The 17,951-nt window shown below is 42.3% G+C and overlaps 1 protein-coding gene across 2 annotated transcripts in view; it reads right to left on the bottom strand.

The window, feature by feature from the left end:
* LOC139584742 (N-terminal EF-hand calcium-binding protein 2-like) overlaps window positions 1-17,951 on the bottom strand; it is a 144,069-nt gene that overhangs the window by 27,901 nt on the left and 98,217 nt on the right. For both annotated transcript variants that reach the window (XM_071416914.1, XM_071416913.1), the window contains exons 6-8: window positions 13,167-13,306; window positions 12,595-12,722; window positions 9,904-9,983 (exon numbers count right to left, since the gene is read on the bottom strand). In XM_071416914.1, the coding sequence (XP_071273015.1) occupies window positions 9,904-9,983; window positions 12,595-12,722; window positions 13,167-13,306 (348 nt within the window). The remainder of the gene's footprint in view (window positions 1-9,903; window positions 9,984-12,594; window positions 12,723-13,166; window positions 13,307-17,951) is intronic.

Genomic DNA, 17,951 nt, shown 5'->3' with positions numbered 1-17,951 from the left:
TTTATTATGGCGGTTTTGGAGCAGTGGCATCTTCCTTGCTGAGTGGCCTTTCAGGTGATGTCGATATAGGACTCGTTTTTACTGTGGATAAAGATACTTTTGTACCTTTTTCCTCCAGCATCTTCACAAGGTCCTTTGCTGTTGTTCTGAGATTGATTTGCACTTTTCGCACCAAAGTACGTTCATCTCTAGGAGACAGAACGCGTCTCCTTCCTGAGCTGTAGGACGGCTGTGTGGTCCCATGGTGTTTATACTTGCGTACTATTGTTTGTACAGATGAACGTGATACCTTCAGGCGTTTGGAAATTGCTCTCAAGGATGAACCAGACTTGTGGAGGTCTACAATTTCTTTTCTGAGGTCTAGGCTGATTTCTTTTGATTTTCCAATGATGTCAAGCAAAGAGGCACTGAGTTTGAAGGTAGGCCTTGAAATACATCCACAGGTACACCTCCACTTCACTCAAATGATGGAAATCAGCCTATCAGAAGCTTCTAAAGCCATGACATCATTTTCTGGAATTTTCCAAGCTGTTTAAAGGCACAGTTAACTTAGTGTATGTAAACTTCTGACCCACTGGAATTGCGATACAGTGAATTATAAGTGAAATAATCTGTCTGTAAACAATTGTTGGAAAAATGACTTGTGTCATGCACAAAGTAGATGTCCTAACCGACTTTCCAAAACTATAGTTGTTAACAAGAAATTTGTGGAGTGGTTGAAAAACAAGTTTTAATGACTCCAACCTAAGTGCATGTAAACTTCCGACTTATTTTGCTTTTATATTTGTGTATATTGTTGTGAATAGTTAGATATTTCTGCACTGTTGGAGCTTGGAACACAAGCATTTCGCTACACCCGCAATAACATCTGCTACAGGGTTGGGTAGGTTACTTTCTAAATGTAATCAGTCACAGTTACCTGTCCAAAATTGTAATCAGCAATGTAACTTTTGGATTATCCAAACTCAGTAACGTAATATGACTACATTCTGTTACTTTTAGGTTACTTTCCCCTTAAGAGAAGACAAAAATGTATATTACCAACTTGAACGACATCTGTTGCAGGATAAATCAATGTTAAAGTTTACATAGCTTGCCATATATGGATGTTACATTTTACTTTATGGCTTGGTTATTTAGGCTTCTTCTAACCCATCACTTTCTACTACAGATACAGTACCAGTCAAACGTTTGGACACACCTACTCATTCAAGGGTTTTTCTTTATTTTTACTATTTTCTACATTGTAGAATAATAGTGAAGACATTTTCTAAGAAATAAGATATGGAATCATGTAGTAACCAAAAAAGTGTTTGATGACAGCTTTGCACACTCTTGGTATTCTCTCAACCAGTTTCACCTGGAATGCTTTTCCAACAGTCAAGAAGGAGTTCCCACATATGCTGAGCACTTGTTGGATGCTTTTCCTTCTCTCTGTGGTGCAACTAATACCAAACCATCCGAATTGGGTTGAGGTCGGGTGATTGTGAAGGCCAGGTCTTCTGATGCAGCACTCCATCACTCTCCTTCTTGGTCAAACAGCTCTTACACAGCCTGGAGGTGTGTTGGATCATTGTCCTGTTGAAAAAGAAATGATAGTCCCACTAAGCGCAAACCAGATGGGATGGCGTATCGCTGCAGAATGCTGTGGTAGTCATGCTGGTTAAATGTGCCTTCTAAATAAATCACAGAGAGTGTCACCAGCAAAGCACCCCCACACCATCACACCTACTCCTCCATGTGTCACGACTTCCGCCGAAGTCGGTCCCTCTCCTTGTTCAGGCGGCGTTCGGCGGTCGACGTCACCGGCCTTCTAGCCATCGCCGATCCGCTTTTCATTTTCCATTTGTTTTGTCTTTGTCTTACACACCTGGTTTCAATTCCCCAATTACTTGTTGATTGTTTAACCCTCTGTTCCCCCATGTTTGTTTGTGAGTAATTGTTTATTGTATTGCGGTCTGTATTTGTGGCCTTGTATTTATACGACGTGTATTGTTATATTATTGAGTAAAATTGCTTTCATTACTCATATCTGCTGTCCTGCGCCTGACTCATCTCACCAGCTCCACACAGATGCATTACACCATGCTTCACGGTGGGAACAACACATGCAGAGATCATCCATTAAACTACTCTGCGTCTCACATAGACACGGCGGTTGAAACCAAAAATAAAAAATTTGGACTCATCGGACCAAAGGACAGATTTCCACTGGTCTAATGTCCATTGCTCGTGTTTCTTGGCCAAAGCAAGTCTCTTCTTATTGGTGTCCTTTAGTTGTGGTTTCTTTGCAGCAATACGACCATGAAGGCCTGATTCACTCAGTCTACTCTGAACAGTTGATGTTGAGATGTGTCTGTTACTTGAACTATGTGAAGCATTTATTTGGGCTGCAATTTCTGAGGCTGGTAATTCTAAATGAACTTATCCTCTGCTGCAGAGGCTTCCTTTCCTGTGGCAGTCCTCATGAGAGCCAGTTTCATCATAGCTCTTGATGGTTTTTGCGACTGCACTTTAAGAAACTTTCAAAGTTCTTGAAATTTTCCGGATTGACTGACCTTCATGTCTTAAAGAAATTATGGACTGTCGTTTCTCTTTGCTTATTTGAGCTGTTCTTGCCATAATATGGACTTGATATTTTACCAAATAGGGCTATCTTCTGTATACCACCGCTACCTTGTCACAACACAACTGATTGGCTTAAACTCATTAAGAAGGAAAGAAATTCCACAAATTAACTTTTAACAAAGGACAACTGTTAATTGAAATGCATTCCATGAAGCTGGTTGAGAGAATGCCAAGAGTGTGCAAATCTGTTATCAAGGCAAAGAGTGGCCACTTTGAAGAGTCTCAAATATAAAATATATTTTGATTTGTTTAACACTTTTTTGGTTACAAATGATTCCATATGTGTTATTTCATAGTTTTGATGTCTTCATTATTATTCTACAATGTAATGGAATGAGTAGGTGTGTCCAAACTTTTGACTGGTACTGTAATAATATGATAAAATGTATATTTACATTAAAAACCAAAATCTATTAGAACTCCAGTCCTTCCAATAAATGTTATACCCCTTGATCTTCAATAATATTGTTTTACCTGAACATAACCCCAAATCTAAAAACTTATTAGCCAGAACAACTCTATTCTTTATGATTTTGTTGTCTTGGAGGACTGATTGGGCTCATTGATTCGAGATGAAAAATAAATGCTGCGCTCATGGAATGGCATGCTTTGAGTGCTACTGAAAAGTGCTATTTCCATGTGAAAATGAACGTCATATGCTGCATTTGCTTTTGGCCTCTTGTTCACCTTTTTGTTGAAGACACTTTGATATCTTGGTAATATACAGCTGTTTAAAGGGCAAATCCACAGATGAAACAATAACAAAATGGACGCCCCGCTTCTGTTTTGGTAAAACGCTGAGGGATGGGCCTGGAGAAATGTAACCACGCTCAGATTGAGAGACAGAGCAATGGATGCAAGGACAGACCATTCATGATATCAAAATGATTGTTTTAACTATGCTATAGGCTATAAAATGTACAATGTTTACAAACATTGGGGGAAAACAAGCTTATATTTTTGGTTCTCATGGAGTATAACAGTTGAACTAAGCTTATGAGGCATTTATAAGTTATATTCTTCAAGGATGCTGATAATATATATATATATATATATATATATATATATATATATCCATTAATTCTTGAAGAATATACAGTGGGGAGAACAAGTATTTGATACGCTGCCGATTTTGCAGGTTTTCCTACTTACAAAGCATGTGGAGGTCTCTAATTTTTATCATAGGTACACTTCAACTGTGAGAGACGGAATCTAAAACAAAAATCCAGAAAATCACATTGTATGATTTTTAAGTAATTCATTTGCATTTTATTGCATGACATAAGTATTTGATCACCTACCAACCAGTAAGAATTCCGGCTCTCACAGACCTGTTAGTTTTTCTTTAAGAAGCCCTCCTGTTCTCCACTCATTACCTGTATTAACTTCACCTGTTTGAACTCGTTACCTGTATAAAAGACACCTGTCCACACACTCAATCAAACAGACTCCAACCTCTCCACAATGGCCAAGACCAGAGAGCTGTGTAAGGACATCAGGGATAAAATTGTAGACCTGCACAAGGCTGGGATGGGCTACAGGACAATAGGCAAGCAGCTTGGTGAGAAGGCAACAACTGTTGGCGCAATTATTAGAAAATGGTAGAAGTTCAAGATGACGGTCAATCACCCTCGGTCTGGGGCTCCATGCAAGATCTCACCTCGTGGGGCATCAATGATCATGAGGAAGGTGAGGGATCAGCCCAGAACTACACTGCAGGACCTGGTCAATGACCTGAAGAGAGCTGGGACCACAGTCTCAAAGAAAACCATTAGTAACACACTACGCCGTCATGGATTAAAATCCTGCAGCGCACGCAAGGTCCCCCTGCTCAAGCCAGCGCATGTCCAGGCCTGTCTGAAGTTTGCCAATGACCATCTGGATGATCCAGAGGAGGAATGGGAGAAGGTCATGTGGTCTGATAAGACAAAAATAGAGCTTTTTGGTCTAAACTCCACTCGCCGTGTTTGGAGGAAGAAGAAGGATGAGGACAACCCCAAGAACACCATCCCAACCGTGAAGCATGGAGGTGGAAACATCATTCTTTGGGGATGCTTTTCTGCAAAGGGGACAGGGCGACTTCACCGTATTGAGGGGAGGATGGATGGGGCCATGTATCGCGAGATCTTGGCCAACAACCTCCTTCCCTCAGTAAGAGCATTGAAGATGGGTCGTGGCTGGGTCTTCCAGCATGACAACAACCCGAAACACACAGCCCCCCCCATTCCTCATCCTTCTTCTTCCTCCAAACACGGCGAGTGGAGTTTAGACCAAAAAGCTCTATTTTTGTCTTATCAGACCACATGACCTTCTCCCATTCCTCCTCTGGATCATCCAGATGGTCATTGGCAAACTTCAGACAGGCCTGGACATGCGCTGGCTTGAGCAGGGGGACCTTGCGTGCGCTGCAGGATTTTAATCCATGACGGCGTAGTGTGTTACTAATGGTTTTCTTTGAGACTGTGGTCCCAGCTCTCTTCAGGTCATTGACCAGGTCCTGCAGTGTAGTTCTGGGCTGATCCCTCACCTTCCTCATGATCATTGATGCCCCACGAGGTGAGATCTTGCATGGAGCCCCAGACCGAGGGTGATTGACCGTCATCTTGAACTTCTACCATTTTCTAATAATTGCGCCAACAGTTGTTGCCTTCTCACCAAGCTGCTTGCCTATTGTCCTGTAGCCCATCCCAGCCTTGTGCAGGTCTACAATTTTATCCCTGATGTCCTTACACAGCTCTCTGGTCTTGGCCATTGTGGAGAGGTTGGAGTCTGTTTGATTGAGTGTGTGGACAGGTGTCTTTTATACAGGTAACGAGTTCAAACAGGTGAAGTTAATACAGGTAATGAGTGGAGAACAGGAGGGCTTCTTAAAGAAAAACTAACAGGTCTGTGAGAGCCGGAATTCTTACTGGTTGGTAGGTGATCAAATACTTATGTCATGCAATAAAATGCAAATGAATTACTTAAAAATCATACAATGTGATTTTCTGGATTTTTGTTTTAGATTCCGTCTCTCACAGTTGAAGTGTACCTATGATAAAAATTACAGACCTCTACATGCTTTGTAAGTAGGAAAACCTGCAAAATCGGCAGTGTATCAAATACTTGTTCTCCCCACTGTATATATAATTTATAAGTCCAAAAATTGATGTAGCAACTACAGATTGCCCCTTTAAGTCTGTCGAAACTGTGCGAGTTTGAGCATGTGTCCATAGGCCACATGCTCAAACTCGCACACTTTTGACAGTCTTAAAAAAAAAAAGCCCCACTTTTATTCCATAGGCTGAGATCCGCACTATGCAGCTGTTGCAAGAGCGCATTGTCACTGGCTATCCACTGGTTTCAAAAACAATGATTGATAGTCAGCTTAAACTTCTTGAATTCAACCATTATTGGGTTCAAATCCACATTTAGATTTGTGAACAACAACCACAATCCGTAAAGGCGTAAATAGCTAAATGAGAGAGCAGCAGTATGATTCACATCAATGAGCTATGGAGATATCCATAATAAGTGATATCCGTATCGCCGTAGAATACATCACTGCTGTCATCCTTACCTCCATGCGTTTATTGAAATTGGATAATCTTTGGATGCCAACAGCAGTTGCACCATTGGAAGACATAGTTTGGACTGTAGCCTACAAAAGCCTATTCCTGCTCTTTTACCGCGATCCATCAAAACCCAGACCATCATAGTGGTCTCTATCTCCAACAACACATCCAATCTGTGCTGCACCTCCCAGGCAGGGCTCAATATTAAAACATCTCTAGCACTGGTGCTCCCTACTTGACACACTGCTCGCTTAACCCGGAAGTCAGCCGCACCAGTGTTTCGGAGGAAACACTGTACAGCTGGCGACCGTGTCAGCGTGCATGTGCCCGGCCTGCCACAAGGAGTCACTATAGCGCGATGGGACAAGGACATCCCGGCCGGCCAAACCCTCCCCTAACCCGAACGACGCTGGGACAATTGTGCGCTGCCTCATGGGTCTCCCAGTCGCACCCAGCTGCGACACAGCCCGGGATCGAACCTGGGTCTGTAGTGACGCCTCAAGTACTGCGATGCAGTGCCTTAGAACACTGCGCCACTCGGGAGGCCCAGTGCTCCCTACTTTAAAAAGCTAGGAGCACAACATCACATTTTGGAGTGCCAGAAAAAATGTATTGTACAATTTTGGTCCTTACTGAACACTTCTGTTTTTTGACTCTACCTGTTGTTTTTGCACTCACCTAGTTTCCCAGGTCCCAGTTTTTCGGCCCTCAAGTCAAATCAAATCAAATTTTATTGGTCACATACTCTCCAACCCTGATCTGCTAAATATGTGTAACGGATTATGTAAGGGATTACAAAAAACTGTAATCCATTACCAGCAAAAAAATATTGTAATCAGATTACAGATACTTTTGAAAAACTAGATGATTACTTCGACTATTACTTTTAAATTCAGAAAGGATGTTTGTGAAAAAAATTCTTTGACACTTCTCTGTTTTCTCAATGACATTCAAATCAGCATTGAAAAAGGCACAAATTTAAGTTTGTTCCACTTGAGCGAGTCTGACCTGTTGGAGATGCGCTAGCGAGCAGCCATGGGATGTGCTAGAGATTGGTTCTATCAGGGATGGCCCGCCCATTAGACATGATTAGGCAGCCTCTTAGGGCAGCAGATTGACGAGGGTGGCATTTAACAAGCTAAATTGACCAAGACGCACCTCCAACAACACATATCACCTCACATAATTCTGGCCAAAACAATGAAAACATTATTCACCCAGTGACATATGGGCTATTAAGGTGAGTGGTGATGCTGCCCCATGATAAGCAGTGTCCACTTTGCCAAAGGCAGGGCGCGAAACATTTATCTTGTCCATGCCCAGCGCACATCTCCATGGTACTGTTGGAGACACAGACCTGCGGCGCTCCACCAACGCTCTGTCAAAGTCATCTAACATAAATCATGTAGCAGCCTATACAGTATAAATACTATATAGCCTCTGTGGCCTTTTCTGTAGCCTACAGGACGACCAAATTTATGATAATGTCATGAGACACTTTTGACATCATGAGTGTTTCTGATTAAATAGCCTAAATGGCGTCCTATCAAATAAAAATGTGCTTCAATGTGAATTATGAATGAACATGTTGACAAACACACCACATCCTATAAACAGGACAGGTCAAAGCAAAATGGACAATAGCCAATGGAATGAAATTAGGCTACTCACGACAGCTGTCCAGGAGATTCAATCAGTCAAATCAAATCAAAGTTTATTTGTCATGTGCGCTGAAAACAACAGGTGTAGACATGACAGTGAAATGCTTACTTACAGGCTCTAACCAATAGTGCAAAAAAGGTGTTAGGTGAACAATAGGTAAGTAAAGAAATAAAACAACAGTAAAAAGACAGGCTATATACAGTAGCGAGGCTATAAAAGTAGCGAGGCTACATACAGACACCGGTTAGTCAGGCTGATTGAGGTAGTATGTACATGTAGATATGGTTAAAGTGACGATACATATATGATGAACAGAGAGTAGCAGTAGCGTAAAAGAGGGGTTGGGGGGGGGACACAATGCAAATAGTCTGGGTAGCCATTTGATTACCTGTTCAGGAGTCTTATGGCTTGGGGGTAAAAACTGTTGAGAAGCCTTTTTGTCCTAGACTTGGCACTCCGGTACCGCTTGCCATGCGGTAGTAGAGAGAACAGTCTATGACTGGGGTGGGCTAAATTGTGATGATAATCAGTGATTTCAAGTTTGTAGTCATCAATTTCTGAGCTGATCATGCCGAAGTAGAAAATACAAACTGCATTTTCTAAGATAACACAACATGCAACAATTTCAAAGATTTTACTGAGTTACAGTTCATATAAGGAAATCAGTCAATTTAAATACATTCATTAGGCCTTAATCTATGGATTAAAAACAAAGGTTGGGGCATAGATCAGAAAACCAGTCAGTATCTGGTGTGACCACCATTAGCCTCATGCAGCGAGACACATCTTCTTCACATAGAGTTGATCTGGTTGTTAATTGTGGCCTGTGGAATGTTGTCCATCTCTTCTTCGCTGGCTATGCAAAATTGCTGGATATTAGCGGGAACTGGAACACGCTGTTGTACATGTTGATGCAGAGCATCCCACACATGCTCAATGGGTGACATGTCTGTTGAGTGTGCAGGCCATAGAAGATCTGGGACATTTTCAGCTTCCAGGAATTGTGTACAGATCCTTGCGACATGGGGCCGTGCATTACCATGCTGAAACATGAGGTGATGGCGGCAGATGAATGGCACGACAATGGGCCTCAGGATCTTGTCACAGTATCTCTGTGCATTCAAATTTCCATTGATAAAATGCAATTGTGTTAGCTGTCAGTGACTTATGCCTGTCCATACCATAACCCCACCACCACCATGGGGCACTCTGTTCACAACGTTGACATCAGCAAACCGCTCACCCAGACGACGCCATACACGCTGTCTGCCATCTGCCCGATACAGTTGAAACCGGGATTCATCGTGACAGTGGCCATTGAAGGTGAGCATTTGCCCACTGTCGGTTATGATGCCAAACTGCAGTCAGGTCAAGACCCTTGTGCGGATGACGAGCACACAGATGAGCTTCCCTGAGATGGTTTCTGACAGTTTGTGCAGAAATTCTTTGGTTGTGCAAACCCACAGTTTCATCAGCTGTCTGTGTGGCTGGTCTCAGACGATCCCGCAGGTGAAGAAGCAGGGTTGTGGAGGTCCTGGGCAACCACATGGTCTGTGGTTGTGAGGCCTGTTGGACGTACTGTCAAATTTTCTCAAACGATGTATGGTAGAGAAATGAACATTAAATTCTCTGGCAACAGCTCTGGTGAACATTCCTGCAATCAGCATTCCAATTGTACGTTCCCGCAAAACTTGCAATATTGTTGGCATTGTGTTGTGTGACAAAACTGCACATTTTAGAGTGGCCTGTTATTGTTCCCAGCACAAGGTGGACCTGTGTAATGACCATGCTGTTTAATCAGCTTCTTGATAATCCACACCTGTCAGGTGGATGGATTATCTTGGCAAAGGAGAAATGCTCACTAACAGGGATGTAAACAAAATTGTACACACAATTTGATAGAAATAAGCTTTTTATGCGAATGGAACATTTCTGGGATCTTTTATTTCAGCTCATGAATCATAGGACCAACACTTTATATGTTGCATTTGTATTTTTGTTTAGTGTAATTTTTGTATTTTATTACAATACTTTTTTTGAGCAGGGTGGGTGTTCTTACCTTGTTCTCAAGGCGTCCAATCAGCTCAGCTAGTCGGTTGATCTGTGCCTCCAGCGTCTCTTTCCTTACCTCCACCACCCCTGATAGAACAGAGCCAACACACTCCCAGCATTCAACACCTGAAGCCAACACATTCTCAGCATTCAACACATTTTATGGTATAGATCTTTTCCTCCAGAGTCTATGAATATTTGAGGCAATTAAAGAGTTCCAACCAGGTCTGATAAATAGGGAATAAAATGTGTTAATCAGGAAAAATCATGACTATTCAAGGTTTGACAAATATATACCTTGTGCCTCAGCAGAGAAGAGGCCTTTATTGATTTTCAGCTCTGTGTAGAAAGCAATAACACATTCTATCCTAACGTACTTGGCTCTTGTGATTAGCTTTGCCTTTGTGAGTCACCCTGGATAATAGTGTGTGCAGTAAAGGCACAGCCAGGACGACAATGACAATAGAATGAAACACACTGAGAGGCCCTGTGATAAGAGGCCTCAGTGAGGCAGAAATGAATAGGAAGGCCAATAATATTAATCCTTCCATTCTTCTCCCCTCTATGTGATGCAACATAACCAATTAATGGTGGAAAAGGGCTTTCTGCTCTTTAAAATCATCACCTCTCAAGGTGCCAAGCCAATTAGAGGATGACACTTCCCCCTGTGTCGATGAGCTTACCACAGAAGCACAGAGCTTAGAGGGGCTGTGGCATCTTGGAACCTACCAGCCTTAACCATAGAGACGTTTGAAGCATGCACATAGCAGGCACATTTGGTCAGTTGGGGCTGAATGGCTGTCCATGCTGTTTGAGCATGCTCTCTGTCATACACAGGAGAGCTGTCATTATTCCTGACTGGCAATGCTAACAACAGACAGCCATCTCCATGTGCAGCTGCCTTAGCATACTGTCCAACATATGGCAGGAACATTTTCGCAGGAACATTTTCATTCCACACACTGATGCCTGCACACTCACACACACAAGCACAAGTACACCCTTGTCAAAATGCATGGAGGAATGTGGCTTGACTCAGGTAACATTGAACAATGTTACCTACTTAAAAACAAAATTTCTCCCACAGTGTCATATAGTTCTGCAAGGAGGCAGTTCCAAAAATCTGATCAGCATGAATGTTTAAATTTAGCACATTCACTGGCAAGGTATTCCCTGATCAGTGAAGAGAGAGCACAGACAGATTCTGCAACAAGAATGTTTTGTCTGCCATGATAAAAAAAGAGGGATATTGCAATATAGCAGGAACAACTGTAGGAAAAATATATATTTATATTTATAAATATATTTGATAAAAGTGTGAGGGAAAGTCAGGAAAGAACGAGTGAGTCTAAGAGTGAGAGACAGAGGGGGAGGGGGCACAGGGAAGTATTGATCAATATTTTCTTCCTGATAAAATAAATGACAGGCCAGGCCAAGCTGGCCCCAATCAAGGCCCTATTTCCAGCCGCTGACAGCTGTAATACTGGTTTTTATTGCCCAAACTGTCAGGTTTATGAGTGTCTGTGGGAAATGTTTAACTGGTGTCAGGCTTAAGTAATGGACTCAAAATTGCCCGTTTCTATGGTTTCCATGTCATTCTAATGTAATTCTATAAAGCCTGTTAATAAATGAGAGCAGTTTGGACTGGAATTAATTTGTGAGGCCATAGCCAGAAGCTCTAACTCTGCTTTTCAGTGGAGCCACTCTCTAATTGAAATTCAGGAATGGATTCAGGGGAAAAGGGATTATTTATCCCCATTGGAAAGTTCGTTTTCAGCACTTGGTCTACTCCCCAACCATTGTACACCACAGTACATAATGTTTATCTAGTGCATGCATGATGCATGCTGATTGTGCACTCTTTGTTTATTCTGTAATTGCTCTGAATGCTGTACGTTATGCAAGCTGCTTTAAATTGATATATTCCAGAATTATCTTTGAGACAGAAGCATGAAACAGCTGAAATGTCATTGTGGTTCTGAATGAATGAAGAAATCTACAAATAAGGGTGTCTGGCATATGCACACTGGTTTTGGAAGACTGATATTGCTACTCAAACCCATAGGCCTACATGTGCTGCTTTACAGCGGCTCACTGCAGAACCAACTCTAACTGAAGTGATGGCTGCATGCAGTGTATAATGTATTTGACTTTTTAATCTGCATATCTGTGTCATTGTTACAGCCGCTTCTTCCTCCCTCCCTGCCTCATCCTCATCCTCTCTGTGGGAGAGCTGGAGCCGCTAGTCACATCTCCATGTTCCTGTAGATGATTGATTGAGAATGTAGAAAATGGGAAATAAAACACTCTGCCTGAAGAGAACAGTGCTTTTGATTTCCATTCTGCTTGATTCATTCTACCAGGCTTGTCTCCAAGCTAATCACAAATGCAAATGACAAATGTATGTCAGACTTCATTCAGATTTTTTTTTTTACATTGCATTTGGTTCAGGTGACACATGTCTACATTCTGCTTAAACGTGATGTGTTTTAAGGGGAGAGAGAGGGTGTTCAGTGTTCTTAGGGGAGAGAGAGGGAGACAGAAGGTAAAGTACATCACTTAAATGAATCAGCAGATTGTAGAAGGGGCTGGATAATTGACTCCAATCCATACAAAACTTATTCAGTGAGAGACTACATACTGTAGGCCTATGCCAGTGTACAGTATGTTGTGTGTGACACAGGCATAGAGGCCTCACCTGTAGCAGTGTTGATGATCCTTGGGGCAGCATCCTTAGCAGCACTGATTCTGTTGTTAGGAGGGTAGTCAGGCACTGGGTTCTCATAACATTTCTCTGGAACCTGTTGACTGACCTTAATAGGGTACCTATACAGAGGGAGTGAAATACAGACAAACAAAGGGAGATACCTAGTCAGTTGTACAGCTGAATGCATCTTCCACATTTAACCCTCTGAATCAGAGAGGTGTGGGGGCTGCCATAATCAACATCCATGTCTTTGGCACCTGGGGAACAGTGGGTTAACTGCCTTGCTCAGGGGCAGAACGACAAATGTTTACCTTGTCAGATCGGGGATTCAATCCAGCAACCTTTAGATTACTGGCCCAATGCTCTAACCACTAGGCTACCAGCTGCCCCAGAGAGAGATGAGAGATGAGAGAGAGAGAGAGAGGATGAGGGTGGATCACAGTAACCAGAGAAGGCACATTGCTAGGAACCTGAGTGATTTTCATTTGGGGGACTTCCAGGCTAAATTTCACACACATAATGACATGACACAGCAGTGGTGTCCTCCTCACTCCACAACTCACCCTGACTGACTACAGTGCTGCTCGTCAATAACGTCCACAGCACTCTCCACCGAGTTCAGCAGAGAATGAATCTGATTGGCTGACTCCTTCAACAGGAAGCGGGTAACAAATTGCTCCACGTTGGTCCCTCGTTCGTACACCTGGCGAGAGGAGAGATAGAGAGAGGCGTAGGGGGGAGGAGATAGAGGATGAGAGAAGCCTTAGCACCCTTCTGCCCATCTGAACACACATCAGATAAGTCCCTCTCTGCATGTCTTTCACTGCCTCTGAAAGCTTCCTTGCTGCAGAGTGCTTTTAGAACATATTTTCCCCCAAGGTTGAAGACAGGCACTTTCTCTAAGCTTAAGAGAAAAAACGAAATATAGGCAGTAGTCAGCTAGGATGCAGCCTTGGCCGTACTCATCTATAGTCAGTTTAATTTCACTGGATGAAATAGACAATATTCTTCCTGCTTTGCCATTGTGGGGAAATGGTTTGTGCTGTCAAATAAGCTTTATGTTCTTTTGGATAAACTTAATTGTCAGCTCTTGTAAGCAGACACACAATAAGATTTCTAAGATAATTAGAACACTTTGTTCCATCAACCTTATAATTAATTATCACAGAAAACCGTAAACAGGCCAAGAAAATAGAGAGTGAATATCGAATTCCATTATCTCAGCCAATGCCAGCTGTAGGTTCAGAAACAATTTGCATACTGGTCTGATAAGAACAAATGAGATAATGTGCTGAGACTTTTCTAAGACTTTGTATTGGCATTTCTGGTGATTGCATACCAAAGAATGAACATTAATCCAAGTCTCATCATTGCTTGATAATATGAAATATAGCCTACTGTGTGACTAGAGGATCTACGAAGAGGCTGTCTGATACTTTAGAAGAGTTATAACTTTGTTGTCAAATTGCACACTATGGACATTGCTGAGCTGGTATAGTAAAGATGGAGACAGAATGGAATCTGGGGTTGGTGCCGTGGCCATGTTTCATCAGCATCAGATTTTTTTCTCTCTCGAGGTTTTAGAGTTCAGGTTATAGTGTGACAGCAGGAAGGAGGAGGTTTAAGAGTGTGATCATTCTTTCACCATCCTCTATCTCTGCCCCTGTCTCTGCCTCTGTCCAGTCTCTGACCCAGTCTCTGACCCAGTCTCTGAACCAGTCTCTGAACCAGTCTCTGCCTCTGACCCTGTCTCTGACACTGGCTCTGACCCTGTCTCTGGCTCTGACCCTGTCTCAGGCTCTGACCCTGTCTCTGTCCAGTCTCTGACCCTGTCTCAGGCTCTGACCCTGTCTCTGTCCAGTCTCTGACCCTGTCTCTGTCCAGTCTCTGACCCTGTCTCTGACCCTGTCTCTGGCCCTGTCTCTGGCTCTGACCCTGTCTCTGGCTCTGACCCTGTCTCTGACCCTGTCTCTGGCTCTGACCCTGTCTCTAAACCTGACCCTGTCTCTCTGACCCTGCCTCTGACCCTGCCTCTGACCCTGCCTCTGACCCTGCCTCTGCAGAGAGGAGATGATGGATTCTATAAAGGACTATACTGCAGTCTGCACCAAAGTAATACTGAGAGAATTAATATAGTAGACCATATAGCAATCAAACATGGCAGTATTTTCATAAAAAAACATCAAAACAGTGATACAATGTTGTTTACAAGTACAGGGTGTAATTTAGGGACAGTATCAGCAAGAGATAATGGTTTATGCAATGGATTGAAAATGAGGTTGAAAAGTGGTGTAATTTCCCTTTAAGATTGTTTGCACAAACAGAGACTATTTGATTGATCTTAGTATACAAATTAGCTTCAGATTATTTGATATTACGTCAGTCATGTTTTGTGTGCATATCTACACAAGTAGAGCAACATATGATACATGAAGCCTGTGGTTGGCCTTGTGTACTGCACTAATGGTAGACAGACAGAGAGGTCTATTAGTAGTGTGATAGTAACACAAGTAGGGTGAATACTACAGTGTTGGCTCACAGGTCCATATTCTATTACGCTGAGGTCGCCAGGATTGGGTGTGTGCGCAGAGTGCAGCCCGTTAAAAGGATGTGGGTTCAAAGCCCTGCATCATTGACAAGTTACAGGATTCCCAGCTCCAGATGAGGGGTTGAGGAAAATTACATGAATTTGTAAAACTGATTATCAAATGGCTGGCCCAGAGAAATAGCCACAACCTCAAAATGCATGTGAATAGAGCTCATTTCCCAAAATCTGTAATTCAATTCAGAGCCATCCATATTAAATGGAGACTGAATAAGGTGTGTCTTGTCTCAGATGTACCTGTAATATGAGTGACAATTCAGAGGTGGGAAAATCAGAAAAGGTGTTTTGTTAACTAATGGGCTTGTTAAATATCAAATATTAGTGTCCTGAGCAGCAGGTAGCACCTGACGCAAAGCCCTTTCAGCCACAGATCATATCACTGTAGGTCATTACCACAGGAGGTTGGTGGCACCTTAATTGGGGAGGATGGGCTCGTGGTAATGGCTGGAGCGGAATAAGTGGAATGGTATCAAAAACATCAGACACGTGGTTTCCTTGTGTTTAACGCCATTCAATTTGCTCCGTTCCAGAAATTATTATGAGCCGTCCTCCCCTCAGCAGCCTCCACTGGTCATTACACAGGGAGAGAGAAAGCATTAATAGATAACATTAAGCCTGGCTGCTGTGGGCTGATTACAGAAGACGAGTGATAGAGGTCTAATTGCTGCTCTGTGTGTGTGAGCTGAAGGGCCTGATGATAAAGAAAACTATGATCTCTTCATTAACAGAGTCTACCTCCAAGGACAGACACACACAGGAAGGGTCTCAGACAGAGGCATTGTGTGATAAAGGCTTTCAGCAGTCAGTCAGAAAACGAGACATAATGAGGGTTGAATGCAGTGTGAGACAGAGAGATACCTGAATTGAGTTGAGTGATATCTGCCACTTCTATCCCTTTCAGAGTAGGCTCCTATAAGATTATGCAAAATCTAGACATACAGTAACCTCCTGGAAGCTCATATTTTTATGACTTCTAAGATGATGGTGCCTGATGATTCCTTATTGATAATGTGTGAGCCTTAGCTTCCTCAAATACTTTACTCAAAGGCCCTGCTAAAGCAATTATACACAAGAGGGCATGCTAAACTACTTTTTTAGCACGGATGTGCTGCGGTCATAGGTACGAAGCGGAGCCGACTACCGTAGATCAGCACAGCTGTGCTAAAATAGTTGTTTTGCACGCCCTCTTGTGTACAATTGCTTTTCTACAAGGGGTTACCAATTACATTAAAAACTTTATTTTGATAAATGTATTCATAGGCTACTATTTCATCCCTTAACAAAAATATAGGCCTAGTTCTGACACATCTATGGTTGCTAGCCAAGCCGGCTGGCCATTCATTCTATCGGTCAGGTTGCCATGCTGGCTGGCAACGCTCTTATCCTTTGTATGCCAGCTAGCCTACTAAGGCTAACAATCACTTCATTCACCTTGGGGTGGCAGGTGGCCTAGTGGTTAGAGCATTGGGCCAGTAACCGAAAGGTTGCTAAATTGAATCCCTGAGCTGACAAGGTAAACATCTGTCATTCTGCCCCTGAACAAGGAAGTTAACCCACTGTTCTTAGGCCGTCATTGTAAATAAGAATTTGTTCTTAACTGACTTGCCTAATAAAGGTTAAAAAAAACTCTAAGACAGCAAACTAGCTGCATTTCATTTTGTTTGACCTGCTTTTTTATTCACATTTCTTTCTTTTAGTATATCCATAAAAATGATGCTGATTCATGCCTTCGACTGGCTGAGAAAATACGTCTGCCTCGTCCTGACACGTTCATTCTCAATAGGACAGTGGAGATCAAATTTCAATATTGAAACAATGTTGCAAACGTCGAGAGACAGACAGTAAAATTTGTACCGTTGTTGCATAACATATGTTAGGCTAGAAGCAAGGATACATAATATCTCTATGTGTCACGCCCTGGCCATAGAGAGGCTTTATTCTCTATTTTGGTTAGGCCAGGGTGTGACTAGGGTGGGCATTCTAGTTTCTTTATTTCTATGTTTTCTATTTCTTTGTTTTTGGCCGAGTGTGGTTCCCAATCAGAGGCAGCTGTCTGTCTCTGATTGGGAATCATACTTAGGCAGCCTTTTCCCAACTGTGTTTTGTGGGTAGTTATTTTCTGTTTAGTATCTGTTTATTTGACAGAACTGTTCGCTTTCGTTTTTATTACTTTGTTCGAGTGTTTTTGATATTAAATAAAACCATGAACACTTACCACGCTGCGCTTTGGTCCACTATTCCTTACGACGACGAGCGTTACACTATGCTTTTTTGCAGTGGAGATGAAGTTAATGGATTGGCTGGCTGGGCTGATGGAACAGTGGATCCGCAGGGATCTCTCAGATGGAACGGAAAAAAGATGCCCATTTCTGCGACATAGGCTTACCCATGCTAAACAGGTTTTTTAGTATGGCTTAGAACGCATCTCAACCAATCACAAGGCAGTTAACCCACTGTTCCTAGGCCGTCATTGTAAATAAGAATTTGTTCTTAACTGACTTGCCTAGTTAAAAAGGTTAAATAAAAGTTAAAATAAAAAAAATGCTTGTTTAGACCAACCCGTTTTGAATTAAATATAATTTATGCATATCCAAATGGTGTTGCTAAGAAACATATTGACTGCTGTTGCTAGGATACTATTAATTGGTTCAAGTCAGCCAACAGCCACTTTAGAGTGTGTAGCTTTGAATGTTTATATTTTAAAATAGATAAAAACATGAGTTATCTTGGCATATTTGTTTTC

This window comes from Salvelinus alpinus, chromosome 9 (assembly GCF_045679555.1).
Source record: "Salvelinus alpinus chromosome 9, SLU_Salpinus.1, whole genome shotgun sequence".
NCBI lineage: Eukaryota > Metazoa > Chordata > Actinopteri > Salmoniformes > Salmonidae > Salvelinus > Salvelinus alpinus.
Note: the sequence above shows the minus strand (reverse complement) of the source record. Positions and strands in the feature narration are given on the sequence as shown.